Source organism: Xenopus tropicalis, chromosome 4 (genome assembly GCF_000004195.4).
Source record: "Xenopus tropicalis strain Nigerian chromosome 4, UCB_Xtro_10.0, whole genome shotgun sequence".
In the NCBI taxonomy this organism is placed as follows: Eukaryota; Metazoa; Chordata; class Amphibia; order Anura; family Pipidae; genus Xenopus; species Xenopus tropicalis.
Window position 1 is genome coordinate 41,240,591 of NC_030680.2, and position 22,404 is coordinate 41,262,994.

At 38.4% G+C, this 22,404-nt stretch overlaps 1 protein-coding gene across 3 annotated transcripts; it reads left to right on the top strand.

Moving 5' to 3' along the window:
* Window positions 1-5,067: 5,067 nt before the first annotated feature.
* On the top strand, window positions 5,068-21,710 carry enkd1 (enkurin domain containing 1). Of its 3 annotated transcripts, none has more exons than XM_031900710.1 (8): window positions 5,068-5,190; window positions 7,004-7,109; window positions 8,183-8,407; window positions 12,550-12,719; window positions 14,518-14,670; window positions 16,694-16,857; window positions 18,168-18,304; window positions 20,905-21,710. In XM_031900710.1, exons 2-8 carry the CDS (start codon window positions 7,025-7,027, stop codon window positions 21,063-21,065), a joined length of 1,095 nt encoding a protein of 364 aa, XP_031756570.1. In that variant the 5' UTR covers window positions 5,068-5,190; window positions 7,004-7,024; the 3' UTR covers window positions 21,066-21,710. The 3 variants fall into 3 exon arrangements, with proteins under 3 accessions (XP_031756570.1, XP_031756571.1, XP_004913560.2); XM_031900711.1 differs by lacking the exon at window positions 5,068-5,190 and adding an exon at window positions 5,201-5,273; XM_004913503.4 differs by lacking the exon at window positions 5,068-5,190 and adding an exon at window positions 5,282-5,482.
* The last annotated feature ends 694 nt before the right edge of the window (window positions 21,711-22,404 follow it).

The following is a 22,404-nucleotide window of genomic DNA, read 5'->3' on the forward strand; positions in this document are numbered from 1 at the left end:
TTCATTCTCTCCTACACTTTGGCTAACACTTTTTTCCTGTTAACTATCCCAGTTTCAATAGTTGTCATCAATTTAAAAGAACTCTTCAGTATGACATATTATAGCATAAGCCTTTCCATACCTCTTACTTTCATAGTTTACCATTGCTTAATGGCAGGACCGAAAGTATCTTCTACCCTCCAGTCTGTGTTCTCAGCAGGTTTGTGCTAATGAAAAACAGAAGTATGGGGTTTTTAAGCAAAACTGGATCTGTTCATGTTTTACTTACCTGGAACAAAGTATATATAATAAAAATAAATTGTATCCTTTAAAAGATACCAGTAAACCACTTTAGGAACTGTGGAGATAATAAATGCAGCTTTCCAACCCCGCAGTACCTTTTGGCTTACGCCTCCATGATCTTCTCTAATTTCCTCCTTTGTAAAAAGGCGTGTCATGAATGTCTAATCTACTCCCCTCTTTTAGTAGTTGCAAGTGCCCTTGTTCAGTTTAGCATCTTTGTTATTAAAATGTCTGATATATAAAAATCTGATATATTTGCCATGCCAGTCGGCTTCGTTTCCATAAACCGTAAAAAGAAATTCTCAGCCTGCCCCACCTCCTATGACTTATTAACTAGACACACAGTTTTGAGTGTTGCACACACAAAATGAGAACTGATATACTTATCGTACTAAGTAAGCAGATATTTGCAGATATTTGTCCGGATCATGACATTGCAAAAAGCTTATTAAATTAATCACAGGTAACAAGGTAGGCAATGCAGCACCCTTCTCTAGACATGTTCAGCTCCCACCACCTTTTGCAGACACAGCCTTCTTTATTTATGGGCCTTCCCTACCCCACAAATGTGCTACTGAGCAGGTCTATACAACAGTTACAAAAGACAGTAAAAACCTATCTATTCATTAAGCAACTTTGTATTAAGCATAAATGGAAGATTAGGGATCAGTTTAAGGAATAAAATGTTGGAATGGAAGGAAAGCTTAAATTGTGAAGGGTGATGAAATGAAGGAAGGCAGATGGTCAAGGAGCATGAATTAGTAAATGGACTTTCTTTTTTTCTCTAATTCTTGCAGGGGGCTGTAACTCTGCCTGTTTTGAAATGTTTGGGGCCACAGTATGCAAAGAAATTCTGCCTAGGGTGCAATGATGCCAGGGCACCAGGCATGTTCCTCTTCTGTGTACCAAACTATAGTTTTGGCCCTGGGTGAGAAGAAACTTCATGCATCAGCATCTTGCACATAAGTAAAGTTGTGTGTCTCTCCCTGCACTCTGCTCATTGCTGCCATCTGGCATGCACACACAGTGCAATGGTTCTACATATAGCCAAGGCATTTTCCATAGACTTAAACATTCTCCATTATTTTGAATTGTCTACCATGAATAAATGTGAAGAAGAAAGCAATATGGAAGCTCTCAATCATATAAAGCAATGCCAATGTACTGTAAGTGCAGAAAGCTATGCATTCCTGCATTTAGACTTTGGAGTATATTTCTAGAGCAGATGTGTTGTGTTGTGGAAAACACATACAAATAAAATATGTAAAGTAAAATAAAATACTGGAGAGATTATTGATCATTTTATGGATTTTCATCCTCAGTCGCTTTGCTGGGCATAGTGCAGGCAGGTGAGGTGGGGAGCAACAATAAATGTGCCATTGCATGTACAGACCTAAATGTTTGTGCCGTGTTTAGCAGGCACAGCTGTGGTAGCATAGATGGGTGCTGAGCAGGCCTTAGACAGGCACAAGGACAAATTCATGGAGGTGCCAAATAAGGGCTAAGATTGGCTATTAGGGAGCCTATATGCACACTATCAGCTTACAGGGGGCTTTATTTGGTAGTAAATCTTGTTTTTATTCAACCAAAACTTGCCACCAATTTAGGAATTCAAAAATAACTACCTGCTTTGGGGAGCAACATAGGCCACTGGTTGGGGATCACTGCCTTAAGCTAATGCCACACGGGCGTATTCTTGGCAAGCCGAAAAACGCTTGCCGAGAATCCGCCTCACTACTGTAAATTTAACCTACCTTGTGCCTGCACCCGAATGAAGTACACTCAGGTGCAGGCACATGTAGCTGTTATCCGCCGAAAATATGAAGTCTCACGTTTTTTTGCTGTATATCGGCTACATGTGCCTGCACCCGAGTGTATTCCATTCATTCGGGTGCAGGCCCAGAGTAGGCTAAATTTACAGTAGCGGGGTGTATTCTCGGCAAGCATGTTTCACACCATACACCTGTATGGCATTAGCCTCAGGGGGGGTTGGGGGTTAATGAATTTTTAACTCAACCTGTAAGCTACCAGTGTAACCGCCCAACAATCAGGCTTAATGGCACAGCTGTACTTACGGTATCTACTGATATACAGAACCATATAAATATGGTACAATACCCAGCAGTGTTTTAATCCACATAAGAACAGTAAGTTCCTACAGCCCCTCTGGCCCATACCTACATGATATTGGTGTTGTGCATCAATAGTGCTAGTGATAGTTTTAGAAAAGAACAGTGTGCACAGCCATTGATAATTGGTAATAGATATCATGTAGATGACAGCAAAGGTAATGGAGATCATAGATAAATTATTAAGGTAACAGGAACACCAAAAATAAATCTACTATAGTTTATACAGTATAAATAAACTGCTGTGTAGCTGTAAGGGCAGCCATTCAAAGGAGAAAATGCTTAAGGTACATAGCAAATATATTTTAATTACTTTAAAAAACTTTCATTTATTTATGTTCTTTGCTGTTCTTTAAGTGTAAGAGAAACCAGTGATTAGTATTGGTGCTTTGCAGTGCTGGGGTCCAAGGTTCGATTCAACTTAGGGCACTATCTGCAAGGAGCTTATATAGTATACCATTGTACTGTATATTCTTATACTAGTTAGCCCTCACTGTGGGGCACCATTAAGTTGGGTAAAACAAAAATTCACCCAGGTTAACACAGAAGAAAGACTATCAGTACAGAATCCTGTACAAAGTAAGATTAAGTCTAAGGACAGAGGAATCATTGCTCTGACATATAGAGAGCATCAGGTGGCATCTAGCTAGCTTGTTCTACCCTGTCCTCCACTACAAAATGCTATGTTTGCTGTCTAGGGCCCTAAGATGCTACTGACAGTGATTAGGAAGGCAACTACTATTAACCTCTTTCAAGCAGGGCAGCATCTGTACCTGTCGTATTGGGCCCCTCCCAGTGTTAGCAAGGCAGACACTTGCCTCAAGTGACTGAGAAACTGGTAAGAGAACATGAAGAAAAAAAAGTTGATTTCCTCATCTAGCTGAAAAAAAGGTTAATTTAGCTATGTTTTACATAAAGACACAACACAAACAATTCCTGTCCAGTTACTTACAGTCACACAATGCAAAGTAATGAGCCCAAAGGTTGATAGTCAAAGCCTATAGGTAGACCTCTCCATCACTTTATGGACATTTCATTGTGCACACTAGGCCCCTGGTGAAGTATCTGAGAGAGATAAATAAAGTAGCTATGGGATGGTACTATCTACTCACTTCCAACTTATCTAATGTCTCTGGATGTCTCCATCAGGAAGTCCCCAGAACAACACAAATACAGGTAGAGAACCAAAGGATTTTTGTACCACAATGACTTATGCTAGTATTCACTGCAATGCTCATAGGAGCAGCATAAATACAGGCAAAGGGTAACCCATTCAGCTGAATAGTGCTCCCCTTTAATATGTCTTTCACCAAGTGCATTGGTGCTGGTTGATCCCCATTCCCAGGAACTTGCCTGATTCAGTCTGCAGGGAGAAGAATGAGCATCTCACTTGCAGCTTCAGTTATACGGGAGTGTCCTCTGGGGGTTAATTTAGCTCTGCTGCGAGGGGGGGGGGGGTGCAAAAGCTGACAGCTTTGCAAGAAGTCCACACATACTGAAAGAAAAGGGAACAAGTGGCAGGGCCGATAGCAGGGGGCAGAGAAAGTGCATGGGACAGATAAGACAATGGAGAGGTGGAAAGAGCAGGGGGCAAATAACTGTGAGGACGGAGGTACAAGAGGTAGAGGACAATTAACAGCAGGGGACAGGGGTAAAGGCTCAGATAACAGAGGGTATTAAGGTCAGGAGACGTACAACAATAGAACTGAGTACAGGGGGTACATAAGAGCAGGAAGCAGTTTAATGGTAGATGTTTTATAAACTGCACCTGAGTAGAACAAAGGCAGAGATGTCAACCAACCCATGTCATGAGGGAGAAAACGATCCACTCCAGGCTTTTTTGATAGTTTATTTAATGTTATCATTTAGTATGATGATAGTATGATTCAGGCCTAAAAAACAGGCCTTGATCATTATTTCCCTCATGACATGGGGCTGTCATGTGATCACCTAGACCACATGTGTCAAACACAAGGCCCATGGGCCGAATCTGGCTGCCTGGCTGTTATATGTGGCCTGTGGTAACCGTGTCTGACTGTGCAGCACCAATTGCCTGACTGTGCCGCTCCAGTCCCAGTGGTGCTGTGACTGTGCCTGACTGTGAGGGTCTATCCTTCTACTACTAAGTATCTTAATAAAAAATCAGGCCGTGGCTTAGCCTGTGTTTTAGATTTCAGCCCCCTTATGTTTATGAGGGGACTTTAGGTCACTAAAAACAAGTTGCATATATAAATTATGCAACATGGGCTAAAATATGCTATTTTCTAGGGACCTCAAGTCTAGTGATGACAGCATCACAACTGCTATTTTTTAATCACTTACAGTCTAGGTAATAACATTACATCATCACAATGTTCTATACATATATATATATATACACACATATATATTATATATATATATTAGATGATGATAGACAGACACATATATATATATATATATATATATATATATATATAGAAAGTGCTAGTGTGCAATAAGCAAAGTTAAACGACATTTAATTTGCAGAAGAGTGACATGAAGATTCACAGCATTATAAATAGGATAATGGCTGGGATAAAATGTATATTCTTTGATTTGCTTTTGAAGTATGATCGACGGACGAGCTGTGTCCAGCTAGGATCTAAACTCCTAATGCATATCAGGCTGGAGTTTATCCAAACGCCGGATGCGGACAGAACTTCCTTTCCGGATTAGCATCTCCCTTAGAGACCAGTACTGAGGCGGAAGCTGTTGTTGCTATGGAAGAGAGGAGTCGTGTATTTCAAGAGACCGTCAGGTAAAGTGTTTTTGAGAAGCCGTATACCGATAAAAGAAAGAAGGAGGCCTAGCATCGCACGTTACTTATAAACAAATGGGCAGGTGCGGTGCTAAATAAATCGACTATGCGTGGAATTATAGGTTGCTGAGGATTTTTTAAATGGAAGAACTGGCCACATACTACATGGCTTTTGGGATATGTAAGACTACACAGATAAACTTTGGTTACGGCTGCCTGGCTAACTGGGCTTTGCGCGTTCCAACTGGGCTAATGACGTCAGTCGCTGGTCTACCGAGTCTGTTGCGCGAAGGCAAGGTTCCACTTTGGCATTTTATTTGTTAAATGTTTTATGTTTTGAACAGTCTGATGTCTCATGTATGATTATTCACATAATGTACAGTCCCCGAAACACAAACAGTGTATGTGAGCTTTTTTGACAATTTCTCCCTGCGCCGTGACGTCATTCGTGTCGCCTTCTCCCCCCCCCCCCAGGGGTCGAACCAGCAGCACTGGTACAGCTAGTTATGCCCTGGTACAGCTAGTTATGCCCTGGTACAGCTAGTTATGCCCTGGTGCAGCTAGTTATGCCCTGGTGCAGCTAGTTATGCCCTGGTGCAGCTAGTTATGCCCTGGTACAGCTAGTTATGCACTGGTACAGCTAGTTATGCCCTGGTACAGTTAGTTATGCCCTGGTACAGCTAGTTATGCACTGGTACAGCTAGTTATGCCCTGGTGCAGCTAGTTATGCCCTGGTGCAGCTAGTTATGCCCTGGTACAGTTAGTTATGCCATGGCCCCTGCAAAAACGCACTGTTTGCAATTTTGAGCATTACATTAAGCCCCTAATAATAATGTATATATTTTATTGAGGGGTAAATACTAAAAAAAAAATGGATTTTTTTTTTACAATGTTTTTGTATATTGGTAGCATAGTTTTATGGCTGTGTTACTTTTCAGACATACACTGGACACACAAGGACAAACAAATGTTTTTGTTTTGCCATAGTATGACATTAAAACGGGTGCAAGTAAAACATGCTACTCACATTGATCTGACGTAATCATGGGAAGATGTGAAGGGAGGCATTTTTCCACAATTAAACCACAATTAAATTGAGCTGCAAGTAATATATTTTACTTGCGCTTATCTTACCTTATACTATGCCAAGTAATTTTCAGGAGACCCATTGCCCGCAGTAGAGCAGATTTAACCACAGGTGACAAATTTCACCCCATGCCACCACCCTAAGGGCTACATTCATCAAATCACTAGTTTGAATCCTGAAATGGGTAAAATTCGGATTTTATACGATAATTTCTGATGATCACAAATATCACAAAAATGCTTACGATCAGAATAGTCACGATAATATAGTATTTGTGCTCCGAAAGTCACAAAATTTTCATTTCCCCCTGTGATTGTAATCACTGTGATACCCCGTGCCAGTGCTTTTGTTAGCAGTTAACTGTACTGGCCCAGGATACATGCAAGTGAGCAATTCTCTTTTTTCTATGGGCCACATGTGTATGTGCAGAAGAAAGAAAAACAGAACTTTGACAAAAAATGCTGGGTTTTTCACTCTACTGCGTATACGTTGGCCCCAGGATCGCTAAGAAAGAAGACAGAAAGATGAGGATCACTCGCTTGCAGGTACCCTGAGCTGGTGCAGGTTTCTGCTAACAGGAGCACCAGCCCAGGGTATCAGGCAAGTGATTACAATCTCTGGGGGGGCTAATATTTGGCACCCCCCAGTGATTGTACCTTTCCTTCTCTTTTAAGGGAACCCTCTGTTTTGAACTGAAAGTGATTATGTTTTTATCCCCAATTTTAGGCTTTCTGCATAGTCAAGAAAATGTCAGAAGGTGCATCCAAAATTTCTGGGCCAATTCTTCCCCATACAACTCAGTTTTTAGACCTGAACAAACGCCCTTCTTCTGGTAAGAATTTTTTCAGGTGTACAACTCCCCTCTCAGTCTCTTTTACCTTTGAGCTCCCATAAACAATCTTGAATTAAAAAATAATATAAGCACATACCCACATAACAGTTTATATGAAAATTAAACAATGGACTCCAGATTTACTATTTTTGAAGAATCTACATAAATTCACATTTAGCTTGTTCATGGCATTTTAATTTGCTAATATTTATAGAAATTCAAAATTTAGTACAAAATTAAATGATTTTTGCTTCTTAGTAATATGGATATTTACCGTATGCTTACATTATTCTGTTCTAGGGCCCAATACAACAGGTTTAATATTGTATGTCCTCATAGATATATTATCTGCCAAACTATTTATGTAATATATTCATTGATGTAGTCTTGTAAAATGATATACATGGGCAAATAAACGAATCAGCCTGGACTAGAGTGTTAAAACATGAGGAATATACGGTTAGAACATATGAGTAGATTTTAGGGACAACTATATAAGCGTAAAAGCAACAAATACCAGTGGTGCCATTAGTCTAATGCCCAGTATGCATAGTGTATAGGGGGCTGATACAGGTATGGGATTCCTTATCCGGAAACCCGTTATCCAGAGAGCTCCGAATTACAGAAAGGCCATCTCCCAAAAATGATTTCCTTTTTCTCTGTAATAATAAAACAGTACCTTGTACTTGATCCCAGCTAAGATATAATTACCCCTTATTGGGGGCAAATCAATCCTATTGGGATTATTCAATATTAAAATAATTTTTAGCGGACAAAAATTATGGAAAGATCCCTTATCCGGAAAACCCCAGGTCCCAAGCATTCTACATAACAGGTCCCATACCTGTACTATGGCTGCTGCAGAGAGTTGCCTAAGAGTAATCTAACCCCAAACATGGGTAGAATTATTTTTATACACCAACTTGCAAAGTTTTGCTAAAAGTAGTGTATTTATGTAGTTCTGAAAATCTCCTCCAATCAGCATAATATTTCCAAAATATCTTTATGTACAAAATTAAAACAACTTAAAATATCATAAATATAAATTATCTCCCTTTTCTTCTTTTCTGCAGCCCGTGGAAGACTTGAAGGCAGAAGCTTGGAGTTGGAATTATTATTGGGTCCTATAGCTCCCGACCCAATAATATGTCCATCTTTTTACAGTTCCCGCCTTTCACACCCTCCTCCTAGGATCCACTCTAGTGCTCATGACATCCTAAAGCGTGGCCAGAGGGGAACTGTTGGAGATCTCTTGCAGTTAGAAGGAATATCTCTTCATCCCAGCCTGCCTACAAAAAGTTAGTACATTTTTTAACATATCAGTCATGTTGTTTGTTTGTCTGATAATTTTATTGTTAAACTTTTCATCTCTGGTTCACTTTATACACCATAAAATATAAAAATCTGGATATTCCTTCTAATTAGTGATTAGTGAGTTCTAATTAGCTATTGAACTCATACTTATTGCTGGCACAGAGCTATGCACACTTTAGCAACAATTGGCAGTATAATGACTCTACTAAAGAGCTCAATGATGACATACCACATTGAAAATTCTAACTTATGCAGAAATGTCATGCCCATGACCTGACTTCTCACAGAGCACCAGAAGTGTTACAGCAAAAAAGAGGACAAAAGTCATGTTATACTTTTAGTTTCTCAATGACATGTTCAAAAACATGTCCATATAGTTTTAGCTTTTTTTTTTATAATTGAAATTTGTATTGACAAGAAAAAACACACAGGGTGCACGTTCATTCAAAAATTATGAAAGACTGCACATATCACATCCTTGCTAGGTGTCTGGTGTTTGCTGAGTCTGTCTCTTCTTCCATCTTGTATTTTTAGGGGATCATGTTGTGCAGTGAGCACACATGTGGGAGGGGCTGTGTAGTAATCCCCAACATAGAAGAAAAAGGTAATATAGAAAAAAACAACAAAGAATCAAAAGCCATTCCCTAGGTTGGTCAACTTCAGAGTCATTGAGTCATTTTATGACTTTATGACTGTGGCTGATGATCATATTCACGGAGGTAAATAGGAACAGTGGTTTAGGAACCAGAGGTCTTGCACAATTTTTTGAGCCTTCTGATTGATTCAGGGTATTAATACTTGAGTAAATATAGTATAACCTTTTATTATTCAGTATATGTCTGATTTGATATAGCTATGGCAAATCAGTTGTTCCTTTACATTACCTATTACATTACATAAGGTAAGTATAATGATGCATCTATGAATGACTAAGTGGAGGTCATGAAGTTCTTATAATAATCTGTTTCTTTAGAGCTTGTCCAATAAAATAATTTCTGAATATAGTGTTGTGTTTCATGTGATTTTAGTTCTTCAAATTTACTGATTTTCTCAATTTTTTTGCATCCACTTTTCTCTGGGGGACCATTTGGGATCTCCACAGTGGTGGGATGAGAGCTTTAGGTGTATCTAATAATATGAGTACAAGTGACTTTTTATATATTGTAGGTGAAAATGTTGTAGCATCTGTAGGACTACTGGACCATTATTAATATCTTTATCGGTTATTGTCTTATTTATGTCTCTGATTAAGGACCAGTAAGTTGCCAAGGCTAGGCATCCCCAGAAGATGTGAGAAAGAGTCCCCTCCACACCTCCAGCATGTAACGAGGGGAAGAATTCTGTACCACTGTAAAGGAAGTTTATAGTTTTGTTCTTGTAGGAGGCGTAGGAAAGTATTTGCACTATTTCCCCGGTCTCCTCTGGTATCACGCAGCTCAGCTCTCTTTACCATTTACTTTTAAAAAACTGTGTCTGGGTCAGGAGCTAATTTGCTCAAGCATTTGTATATATACAATATTGATTTTGTTGGGGGGTTGCTAGATTCCCAGAGGATCTCTATTTGTGTTGAGGGCTGTTTTGTTATTTCCATTAGTTTTTGTGTTTGTATAAAATGTTTTATACAAATATATGCCCCTTGGTGGGGTTTTATTTTCCGGTCTTTGAAATTATCTAGTGTTAATCCTGGATAAATGGAACAAGTATTTGGAAAAAGTATTGGAATCTAGGGAGAATATTCTTTTTTAATAAGTTTAATACGTTTTTTAATAAGTAGTTAAGTTAAACGTTATTAGTTATATCTGATGTCATTTTTAGTCCTAAATATGTAATGTGTGTGTGTGCTACTGTGAAGATATAATTGCTTGTTATTAAGGTAAATTCTGCTTGGGGATTTGTAATGTTTAAGGCTGTTTATAAAACGTTTTGAATCTCTTAGGCTTGAGATTTTAAATGGGACCTTTAACCCTAATAAATCATTTACATTTCTTTTATATTGTTTTTATCAAGCAAAATAAACTTCACTTACACTATTTAAAGTATTTAAATATTGTTTCTTTCAGTCTTGGAACTCAGCAAGTAAAAAAGTGCCAATTTGTGGACGCTCTTATAAGGAAAAATTTGTATCATCCCAAAATTTTGTTTATTCTCCAGAATCTTACACCTGTTGCCCATGCAATACACAATTATAGATAAGGGAGGAGGGAGGGGGGATTGTGAGGAGTGCAGTGACATCAAGGAAGGTCAGCCTGCCCTGCCTCTATGCCTTAGTACTACTGTGGGGGTAAGATGAAAGGGAGGTCAGACCCTGGCCAGACCAGCTCCAACTCTAAACACTATGGGTATCGTAGCTGGAAATCACTTTTTGCTTTGCTTTTGCTAATCCTGTATTTCATCAGAGGATGTACAGGAGAAGGCCTGAAAAGTTTTAGTTTTAATTAATAACTACATAAAATGTATACCTTGCAGTCAGTTTTTGGAGTTTTCTTTGCTGGGCTTAGTAACCCTGACAACCAACATATAAATATGTTTCCAGTTCAAGGCTGGAAAGAAGCAGAATTGGAAGCTAATAGAAACCAAACAAGCAGAAAATAATAATAATAAATATCTGCTAAGCTTAGATTTTTTTCAATGGGTTTGTTCTTACTCTGCTGCAGGGAAGTGCCAAATGCAGGTGGAATAGATCGGGTTGCATTTCACCTGTATTTGGCACTTCCCTGCGGAAGAGTGAATACAAACAAGGAACTGCATCGCATGAAAAAACACTCATCTGTAAGAGCCTTAATAGAGGGAAGTAATTTCTATGGTTCATGATACCAGCAAACCTATACCTTTGTTCCTGTTAGGCAAATGAATTAGTTTTGTAAGTATAGGTCAGATTGAACACTGGTTGGTGTTGAGGTAAACCAAATTCAACCAGCTCAGTAAGGAACCTTGAGTAATGCTGGCTTCTGTCCAATAAGGGCCTTTTGCAAGTTTGTCAAAATTTACCCAAGTTGGGCAGCCCTTTATTTATTTACAGAGATTTTCACAATTTTTAAAGGATAGCTTACTTGGGTCTTCACAAAATGCATTCATTCACATAGGAGCTGCATCTCAAGCATTGTTCGTGGGTTATATATTTGGACTGTAACCACATAAGAAAAGCTAGAACCTTGATCATGTAAAGGGATTTGGTCAGAGCTCACATGACATTTGCTCTAGCTACAGAAGTCTAATCTGCATCCTAAAGAAAGTACCCAACAAAGTTACATTTTCTATTGCAAAAGTATCGACGTGTAGAAATATATTAATACACAGGTACTTTGAGCTTTAACAGAGGCGATAGAGCATCCAAAACTGACATATAAAGTAAGGGTCTAAAGGATGCATTGGAAAACAAGGAGTCATATGGCCATGGAATAGAGAAGAGTCCTTTGCTAAGGGTATACTCTAGGGTGTAGCATTTAATGTTGTTTTATTACTAAATATTATTACCAGTGTTAAATGAAATGTAGTTAGCTACTACTTCCTTGTATCACTGGGGCAATATGCTCTAATGTGGCAAGGGAGAATGCCAGGCACAAAATATAGGCTACATCCTTATCATATATGCAGCAGTAAGGCAGCGCTGTATTGACTGGGGGAGTGTTGGTCTGTTTGACCAGTGCCCAAGGTGCCCCGCACTTTGTGAGTGAGGACCCATGAATATTAAAGAAGTACAAAAAATGAATTCCACTGTATTCTATTACAGTGCTTGTCTGTTATCTGCTATGTAACATGTGCCTTTTCTCCTTTGCTCACCAAACTCAAATGTGTGCTTATTAAAAAAGCTAAAATCTCTAAAACCTGAATGATTAAAAATAAGAAATCTATTCTACTCATGATTATATATATATATATATTATATATATACTCCCTGACGAAAGTCCGTGTATAGGACTGAAACGTTGGAAAGAATAAACATCACCGTTTGTATTTAAAAGCTGTTTATTTTTTGCCTTTATATGGAAACCCTGTGAGTGCCGACATTTTTCTTTATGTATATATTATATATATATATATGTCAGTGTAAGACAAACACAATAACTAATTTTACTTGTCTTACCCTTAAAACTTAAAACTGCTATAAATTTTGTTTTTATCCTAGGTAAAAGCAAGGACCATGTTAAAGAAAATGTCAAAAGGATGAGGGAAATACAAAGAAAGTGTAGAGAGATAGAACAAGAAAATGGGAAGGGTACTCCCAAACCTGTCAAAGCCCTTTGGAAATCCCAGAAATATGTTAACGTGGAATCCAAAGTTAAGACCAAACTTCAGGTAATCACCTTATTTTACAATAAACTACAGCTGAAGAAAAATGTAATGTACTTTAATTGCTAAAATACCTTTGTTTTATAAGAATTAATGTTAGTAAAGGTAAGCTTTATTATTTTCAAAAAGAAACAAAGATTAGAAAAAAAAAAACAAGGAATGGAGAAGTTGGTCGAATAACATAGCACAGTCTTATATCCTTCACAATTTACGTGACATAAGTGACAGAATATTTGTGTATAGAATTCTCCTCTGGAAGATAGATGACAATTGGTTGTTCTTTAAAACCAACAGCCATAGGTAATTGGTTCATTTTTATGTTGTGCCCTGCAAATCTCTCTCTTCAGGCAAGTTAAAGGGGTAGTTCACATTTAGTATGTTTTGAATGGCATATTGTTAACTTTTATTCTTCATACTTTAAAATGAAGATGAACGATGACTGCTCGGTAAGGCAACAGTTTTATTGTGATTGTTACTTTTTATCCTTTTCTTACTTTTCAAGCTGCAAACAGCTGCCTGGTTGCTAGGGTAAATTGAAACTTAGCAACAAGAATGCTGCTGAAAATTCCAGACTTGAGCACAGTTGAGTAAAAAGCAACATAACTTAAACACAAAAATTGAAAATTAAGACCTTATTCAGTTTTTCCTGGAATGTCACACTCTACATCATACTAGTAAATTCAGAGGTGGAGTACTCCTTAAATTTTAGAATTTTGCTATCCACCCACACATATAAGTGAAGATGAAGAGGCTTGACTGTTGCTAGTTTGGGCGAGTCTGGGTTTAGTTACGCAGATGTTAACTGGAGCAATGGTACTACCAGGGATGCTAATAAAAACATGCTTTAAATCTGCTACATTAGAAGCCACAGATTAAAGGAGAAGGAAAGGCCTTTGGCACCCCCAAGTGACTTCAATCACCTACCTTTTACCCCGGGCTGGTGCCCCTGTTAGGAGATAACCGCACCAGCCCAGGGTACCTGCGAGCGATTCCTCCTTCCTGTCTCGCCGCACGCGCAGTAGAGCGAAGAGCCGAACATCCGGGACATTCGGCAGCAGCGCGAGTAGGAAGGAGGAAGCGCTTGCTAAAGGTACCCCGGGCTGGTGCTGTTTTCTCCTAACAGGGGCACCAGCCCGGAGTACAAGGTAAGCGATTTAAGTCACTTGGGGATGCCTAACATTTTGGCACCCCCAAGTGACTTTGCCTTTCCTTCTCCTTTAAGGACCCAACCTGAAATGATGCCATTCTGTATTTTGTGATTTATATTTTTTGCATTGCTTTTATTTTCCTTCTTGAAAAGGTTTTTTAATTAGACTTAAACCTGGAGGAAAATCCATATTTATATGTTAAGTTAGGAATGGTTGGGTGGGCGTGTCAAGGTATCCAGAGTGTATGAAGTGTGTTGTATTCATCATCACTATTATTTATTTATTTAGTACCAACAAGTTACTCCACACTTTAGGATCAACATAGGGAAGTTATTGGCTTTTCTCCTCCTAGGTTTTCTAAGCACACAAAGCACGTTTCGGCACATAATTACTTTCATGTTTTCATGTGCCATATTCTGCCTGCCTCATGCTGCCCGTGGGAGGTGAACCTGGCAGGGGTTTGTTCTGGAAATTTGTTAGCATTTGAAAATAGTCATTGTATGGTCCCTATGGCCAATTTTATGAAATAAAAAGCTGTTCGGTTTTAGATTAGTTACCAACTAACTATGAGCTACTAAATCATTCCAAAAATATGCATATGATATTTTGTTTATTCCTGTCTGACATGTGCTTTTCGGCTTTTTTTTTTTTTTTAGGAAAACCCATCACCTTCAGAACCAAAGTTTTCAAATTTCTTAAAGGCTTATTCTGGCTGTGGGTCAGGGATGCAACCTATGAGGCGAACATTTTCAGTACCAGGAACGCCTTCTAACATAGATGAACAAGAGAACAAAAATAAAGAAATCAAGGTAATTACTGTTTTTTCCTACATATTTCTAGTAAAATTTGTGATACACTGTGTGTGGATGTTGCATTGCAAACATTTTTTAAAAGACAACGTGTATGAAACATATTTGGATAGAGTATCCAGGTCAATCCTAATTATGATGTTTTCATTACCCTGTTACAAAGTTAAACTGTTAATTTCAGCATCTATCAGGTTCAGCCATTTACTGTAGCCCTAGTTAAGGCTGATGCCACACGAGGTGTAGGGCTGATATTTTCCGCTTGCCAGAAATATCAGCCCTACGCCTCGTGTGACATCAGCCTAAACTGACCACCATTCAACTTGATCTGCATAGCAAACAATCAGAACTTTGCTTACAATTTTTAATTTGAGGTAGATATCTAAGCCAGTTGCTAATTCATTGCTATTACCATCTTCTATTTAACACCTGTGTCAGGAAATGAACCCTAAGGTAAGGCCTTACAGGGATCTCTAAAAAGGAAAAATTATGCTTTCATTCCGCTGTTTTGTATACAACAAAGTATTTTGTAAGCTTTAGTGCTCAATGACTGAGGGTTTATTGTTTCTGCCACTATGGCTTTTAATCAGCACACTAGGGGGCAGATTTATCAAAATTAGAGTTTGTGAAAAAAAAACACTGGTGTGAAAACATTAACTGCGACTGGTGCAACTTACTAGAAAAAAACACGACAGAATATTCCCACACTGTTGAGTATAACATTGTTCCATTCATTTTCAATAAGGCTAAAAAACTTTGTTTTAATAACTGAGAAAATAAATAAAATTGCTAGAGATCATTTTCATTCACTTCTATTGAACCTCACCAGCTTTTACCTTTCAGTTTTTTTCTGCCAACTTTTAAAGGATTTTTTCTTTAATACATACAGACTATTTGTGGTTCTAAAGAATATTCTCAAGTATATTCGCATTTGCCTTTTTTTATTTTTTTATTATAATCCTTTCTATCTGCCCATTCCACCTCTGCTTCCTCTTGTCTGTCAGTTGAACCTCTGTTCTCCTGTGCTGCCACCAACCTGTTGCCCTGCGCTGCTCACCTGTGGCTCTTTCACAGCCCTCTGATCACTTCTGCCCCTTTCCTGCCTGTCGGGTGAACCTTGTGCCACCACTGTTCCTTGGTCTACCTCTTCCCCCTCCCACTGGCTGTTCCTTGCTATTTCCCTTTTGAGTCTTTTTTCCACATTCTGTTTTGGATGCTACAGTGGGTGTCAGATCTCCTTATAATGCCCTCCCCTTGTGAAATTTTAGGATTGCCGCAAGTAAAACACATGATTTGTGGCAATCCATCTTAATCTCAGGAAAAGGCATACCCATACATCTCTTTTCTACACTTATGGTATGTCCTGACATTCCCTGCTTACCTTAAACTTAATGGGTAGGGTGTGTACTGGGGATATAATCACATTTAAAAATACATTTTATAAATACATTGATATAATAAAATGTTATGGGACACCTATAGACTAGTTTTCTATGGGTGCTAAAATGTTATATTGCTTATTAGTTATAAGTTTTGGCTGGCGCTGCTGCGTCTTTTCAGACAAATCTGCACTGGCCTGTTAAAAAAACACTAAGCACTGCGCCAGCATTTTATCCATCGCCCTTACATATTTAGCCTTTTTGTTATTGGCAATTTCACATGCACCATAGAATAAAACTTAACTCTTCTGCACATATGCAAACTAGAATCTGTTGGGAGCACTGACCTAGTGAAAAACTTTGTTTAAGGGTGTCTATCATTTTGACCCCCCCAGTGAAACGAGCTATACGTGTCCTTGAACGTGCTAGTGTTTTCACAAGATGGCACACAATTACTTAATTGTTTGTAGTGTCAGTCACTATAATTCATGTATGGGACCCCATAAATGTTTAGTGTATTAATTTTAAGTTTGATGGTTTTTATATTACTGTGTCTGCTGTTTGCTTCTTAGCTCATCTTTGTATATGTTACATATGTTACATTTGTGTTTTTTATAACAATATGCTGTCTATATTTTACAATACAGGTGAATGGTTCAGGGATTGACTTTGTAACACATAATGCGAAAAATGCAAAAAGAGCACAGCTGAGACCTTCCCGTTCCCTGCAGAATCTGAATAATGTCTTAGAGCAGAAAAAACAAGAGCAGGAAGAATATGATTCCAAGCAAAAGGGGTACATTCCTCAATAGTAAGTTACATTGTGCTATGATAATAGCTACAGTATTACAGAACCAAAATCTAACTTAGCAATTGTATATACTAACTTGTTAAATCTGATCGCCATATCATCAGCTTTATTGTCAGTGAATGAGAAATGAGAAAATGGGGGTGAAGAAAACTGATCAGTTTAACATACACTAGCAAATAAAATTATTAATAAAGCAGGTTGTCCAAATGCCTGATCAAACAGAGACGAGCCAGGGTATAAGTTTACACAGTTGAAGCAGCCACCAGAGACTTCTGCCCCCCTCCCCATGCCCCTTGTATGTACCACACAAAAGATCAACTAGCAGGTAGGTTTTGCTAGGACAAAAGTCTAAACTTTAATTTTATGGAAAAGTAGGGGTGTAACTACTGAGGAAACAGAACCTGCAACTACTGGGGGGGCTAAATAACTATTGGGGCCCAGTGGGGCTTTGATTGATATGCAGCTGCAATATATGTTTTTGGAAAATGTCTTGTCAAAGTTTAGGCGACCAGTGGGCCAGGCTGTGAAGTGGTCATTCCACTACTAAAAAGTTCACATAGGAGATGGCTCCTATAATTTTGTAAATCAACAACAATATAAACATTTTTTATTATTTACATTAATTAATTTGCTAGTAAGTTAATTCGTTTATGGAGAGTGGACATTACCTTAAGTTTTCTCACTACTCTGATGGTGGCCCTGAAAACTGTGTATGGCCAGCTTTTCCTACAGCTTTCACACTTTCACTGAATCCCAAAATAGTGGATTTGGTGCATCCCTTATTTATTATAAGTGTAAAACTGTACAATATACTGTATATTCATGTAGTGCTTTATAAGTTACACATACATATATTTAGAAATTTGTGAACACAATAGGAAGAACTCTGATTTAGAGGCTGTCCTGAGGAGGGGCTGGGGAGGACATACAGAATAACTGCAGTCACTTTAAATGGGTTTTGACATGGTTAAGCAAAACTGGTAAACATTTTTGTTGTGTTTAAAGCAAAGTGCATAATTTAGCTTTTCATTAACAAGTTTTCTACGGTAGTATATTCCATTAGACATAAAGTATGGCAGTGTTCTTCATTAAAAAAGTTAGTGAATATCCACATTTCACTGTTTACCTTTTAGATAGAGAGGCAGATAGAAAGATAGACAGACAGACAGACAGACATCATCTTTGTTTTGCTGGGCCACCATGCAGGCAGTTACGGGCTTTGTTATATGACAGTTATATGCCAATTCTTGAGATGATTTAGACTACTATCAAACAACATTATAATACCTATTTACTTTTTTACCTTTCAGTCTGCTGGATTATAAGGAAATGTGGCTTAAAATGAAAGAAGAAAGCAAAAAAAACACTCCTGATTTTTCCACACCCCCAGGCCACACCTTGATGCCAGAAGCTGAAAAACATGAAACGCTAAATAATCTTAAACAGAGTAAGATTTTTTTCCTCTTTTTTTACCCCTTGCCATGCCATAGCAAACAGTAAGTGCTATGCACATTTCAGCCATACTGTAGCCACATGTCATATGTACATTTATACCTATAGTTCATCAGTTTCCCATTTCCCTTATTTGTCAGTTGTTTCTTATCCTAGTATATCTTCTGTCTATTAAACAGTTGCCAAGTGATCAAAACCATCCTCCTAATTCATAAATTCTTTAGTGGCTCTAGCCCTTTCATCTCAGTTATGTGGCTTGAAACTTCATTATGTTCTGCTATATTAGGGGTCCCCAACCTTTCTAACTCGTGAGCCACAGTCAAATGTAAAAAGACTTGGAGAGCAACACAAGCATCATAAAAGTTCATGGAGGTGCCAAATAAGGGCTAAGATTGGCCTTTAGGTACCTCTATACACACTATCAGCTTACAGGAGGGTTTATTTGGAAGTAAATATTGTTTTTATTCAGCCAAAACTTGCCCCAAGTCAGGAATTAAAAAATAACTAACTGGTTTGAGAGCAACATCCAAGGGGTTGGGGAGCAACATGTTGCTCTCGAGCCACTGGTTAGGGATCACTGTGCTATAGTATAATTAAAAATACTGGGTTTTAATAGACAAGTCAATTAGTGAAATAAAAATTTCTGAGCAGCACCTCGGACAACTGTACATATATGTTGGATACTTTTACAATTGTATATGGAAAATAATACAACTGGATCTAGTGTATCCCTACTTGGGTGGGGTCTTTGTGTGGATTGATAGGAAATATCACCTTAGCAAAAGGAAACTGGCATTTTAGCATGTGTCATCCTTCTTAGGTCTGAAGTGCTAGTGCATGTTTAACCTGTGACATCATAGGTTTGTGAGATCCCAGTGAATAATAGATTTCTAGGAGTAAATGTATTGGTACAGTTTGGTACCTGTGCTAGTCAGTTGGTTACAAATTATTTACCAATTATACTTAATTTTATTTTATCAGGTAGCTCAAAAACATTAGGAGAGCCCCATGCAGCCTTCCTGAGCCTGTTATAGTCCAGATGGTAGATAGATTCATTTTTTTGTACTGTGCTGCAGACTTTGTTGGCTCTTTATAAATACATGTTTGTCACTTTAATGTCTATATTTCCTCTTACAATCTTTTTAAAAATGAACAAAGCCTTAGTCCTCCTAATGCCCCATGGCACTGTCCATTTACTTATTTTATACTGTGCTCCCATGCTCTATACAGCAGTGTGACTCCTAGGGCTTGGCAGATCTCCTTAATCATAATCATGAGAACAGTTTGTTTTGTTAGCACAGCCTAGGCAGTGTTTGCTATTTTACAGGAATGTTTGGCTTGCAAAAACCCAGCCAGCACTCCTAGGCTGTGCCCTGATAACTGCTATTAAAATTACCCCGGATTTACTTGTAAACATTTATTGTCAACATTTGCCTTGAGTTGAATATGCAGCTTAATTAAACTACACCAATGAATTAATTTTAAATTAAATGTAGGCTAATGGCCCACGATATATCCTCTCCACATCGCTTCCTTTTCTGAAGCCGCGCAAGTTGCATGCAGGAGAAAATTTTGCACAACTTTAAAAAAAAACAAAAAACGAAGCAACCAGTTGGAAAGGCATTTTGGAGAGATTTGTCGCCCACGGTAGCAGAGATTTATCCCAGGTGACTAATCTCTCTCTTTCAGGCATTACCCGAAAGTCTGATTTGCTCAGTGGTGTAAGTAAAGTGAGAGGCATCAGCCTGTGTGTGCACATTAAGGGGGGGCATTTACTAAAGCACAATTTTTTGCTGTTTCTCTGCCGTTTCCCTTTCAAAATCTGCTCTGTGTGCACAAACAGGCTGATTTTGGGCACTATAAATTCTGGGGAGTGATTGTTATCACTTACGTGATACCCTGGGCCAGTGCTCCTGTTAGCAGAAACCCACACCGACACTGGTGAATGAGAGATCCTCTTCTTCTCTCCTCAAAATGCTGGAGCCGACGCATACGCAGTAGGTGCAAAGAAAAATGCAGGAAGATCTCTTGCACAGGCCACATGTGACATGTATCAAAGTTATTTCTGACTCTGTCCCAGTGCATTTTCTATAACTGTTACACTTCCCCCAAAAAAGTGCTACTAAAGCACCTGCAACAGGATCTTGTTTTACACTGCCCCTACCCTTTGAAGTAAAAAGTTTTGCAAATACTTTTGATCTAGCCATTAGTGCATCAGGAATTTCCCAAGCATAAGATAAGAAGGGACTTGAAGACCAGATACCTACCTTTCCTTTATGATGACATCAGAGAAGATGCCAGAAGGGGACAGGCTCTTCACCATACTATGCCATCCAATAGGATGAGGAAACCATCTGCCATTTTCATCTTCAGATCATCATTAATTTACCTTCTTAAATAAACCAGAAATAAAAGCATCCACAAATGTTCCAAAGAAGGTGGAAATCTGCACTTTCTTTAGAAACATCCCCTAGTGCTAAGTAGTGCATTTTACTTACAGTAGACCTTATTTACAAATCTTAGGAAAGTCTACTGCTTAGCAAACTTAGTTCATGTGCAATAATGTTTAACTCTTTTTTTTTTATTGATCTTTAGACCAAGAAAAATTGGTAAAGGAACTGCAAATGCTGCCACTTGGATCGGACACACTCAGTATTCAGAAACGGCGCACTGAGCTGGAGAAGAAAATGGTAGAGGTGGAGGAGGCCATCAAAATATTCTCACGAACAAAAGTCTTTATTAAAAAGGACTGTTAAGTTTGTTCTTAAGGCAATGTTCATTGTTCCTCCAGAACATTATCACAGAATGTTCTAGATTCTATGGTCCTTTCAAGGATATCTGCAGCAGTTATAACAGCCTTCCCTGCCAGCAGCTACTTCCAATTCTGCTGCATGAGAATTGACTTTCTTATTCAGCAGAAGTGGAAGATACTGACAACAAGCTGATTGTTTTGATTGACATTTAAATGACTACTATTTAATGTTACTTTGCCTATAACATAACCCATCAGTATAATGAAATCCTGTTGGCACCTTGCTTGAAAATCAGGAAAATTGCCATTTAGTGTATAGTTTCAAGTTTAAGGAATCCCTGTGTTTTGCATCTGCTATGAGTAGGGCGCCTAAGAGCGTTTTATCTACTGGTACTGTTTGCTTGTGCCTGCATGCAGGCCTGGCAGGTATCTGTTAGAACAACTGTTTGCTCTCCATTCAGCAGCAGGCATTGTTCACTGGGAAGGTATGTTTTGGGCAAAACTTGGTGTTTTTCATTTTCCACCTTGTTTCCTGTCCCATAATATGTGAGCCCTATTGTTTGGTTTATATAATATAATTTATTTCTTACCAGATACTGTGATTTAAAGCACATGATTTATTTTTAATTAAAGGACTAGCAAACAGACATTTGTTGATTTAATTCAATAAAGTGTAGACTCAAAATTAACCCTTCAGCCAAGTTTTGTAAAGCCTTAATGAAGTGAAGAAAAAATGAAGAATTGAATATTTTCCTTTCAAAACCTGATCCCCAACATTTTTAAGTATATCATTAGTAAAAATATGCTGGTTGAGAGTGTGGTTTCATTAAGGGTAATGTCCCATGGGGAGATCAGCCGCCCACAATAAATCTCTGCTACTTAGAAAAGACTTTCCACCTACAATAAAGGAAATCGCGGTGGAAACGCCAACGCATCACTTCCGTTTTCTGGCTTATGCTGTGCCCTAAAAGGTCGGAAGTCTGACACAGAATCCCATGTGTACAGAACAGAAGAAAGGTAATGCAGTGCTTCTTTTCACAGAGAACAGCAGTGTTTATGGCTAGGGATGGGCGAAATGATTTGCGCAACAGTAAAATTCGCCATGCGCTGCTTCCTTTGACGTGGGTGTTGTTCTATCCATTTAAAACAAGGAATAGCTTTCTATATTTATTGCCCAGTTATGTGACGCATTCAGCCATGTTTCAGCAGTGCTAGTGACATCATATCTTTCATCAAATGCTTTAATTCCAGATTTTACCAGAAATCAGTTTTATTACCAGAATCAGTTTTTATAAGTTGTATATGTAACTTCTGGTGTTTCCTGTCATATATGATATCCCCAA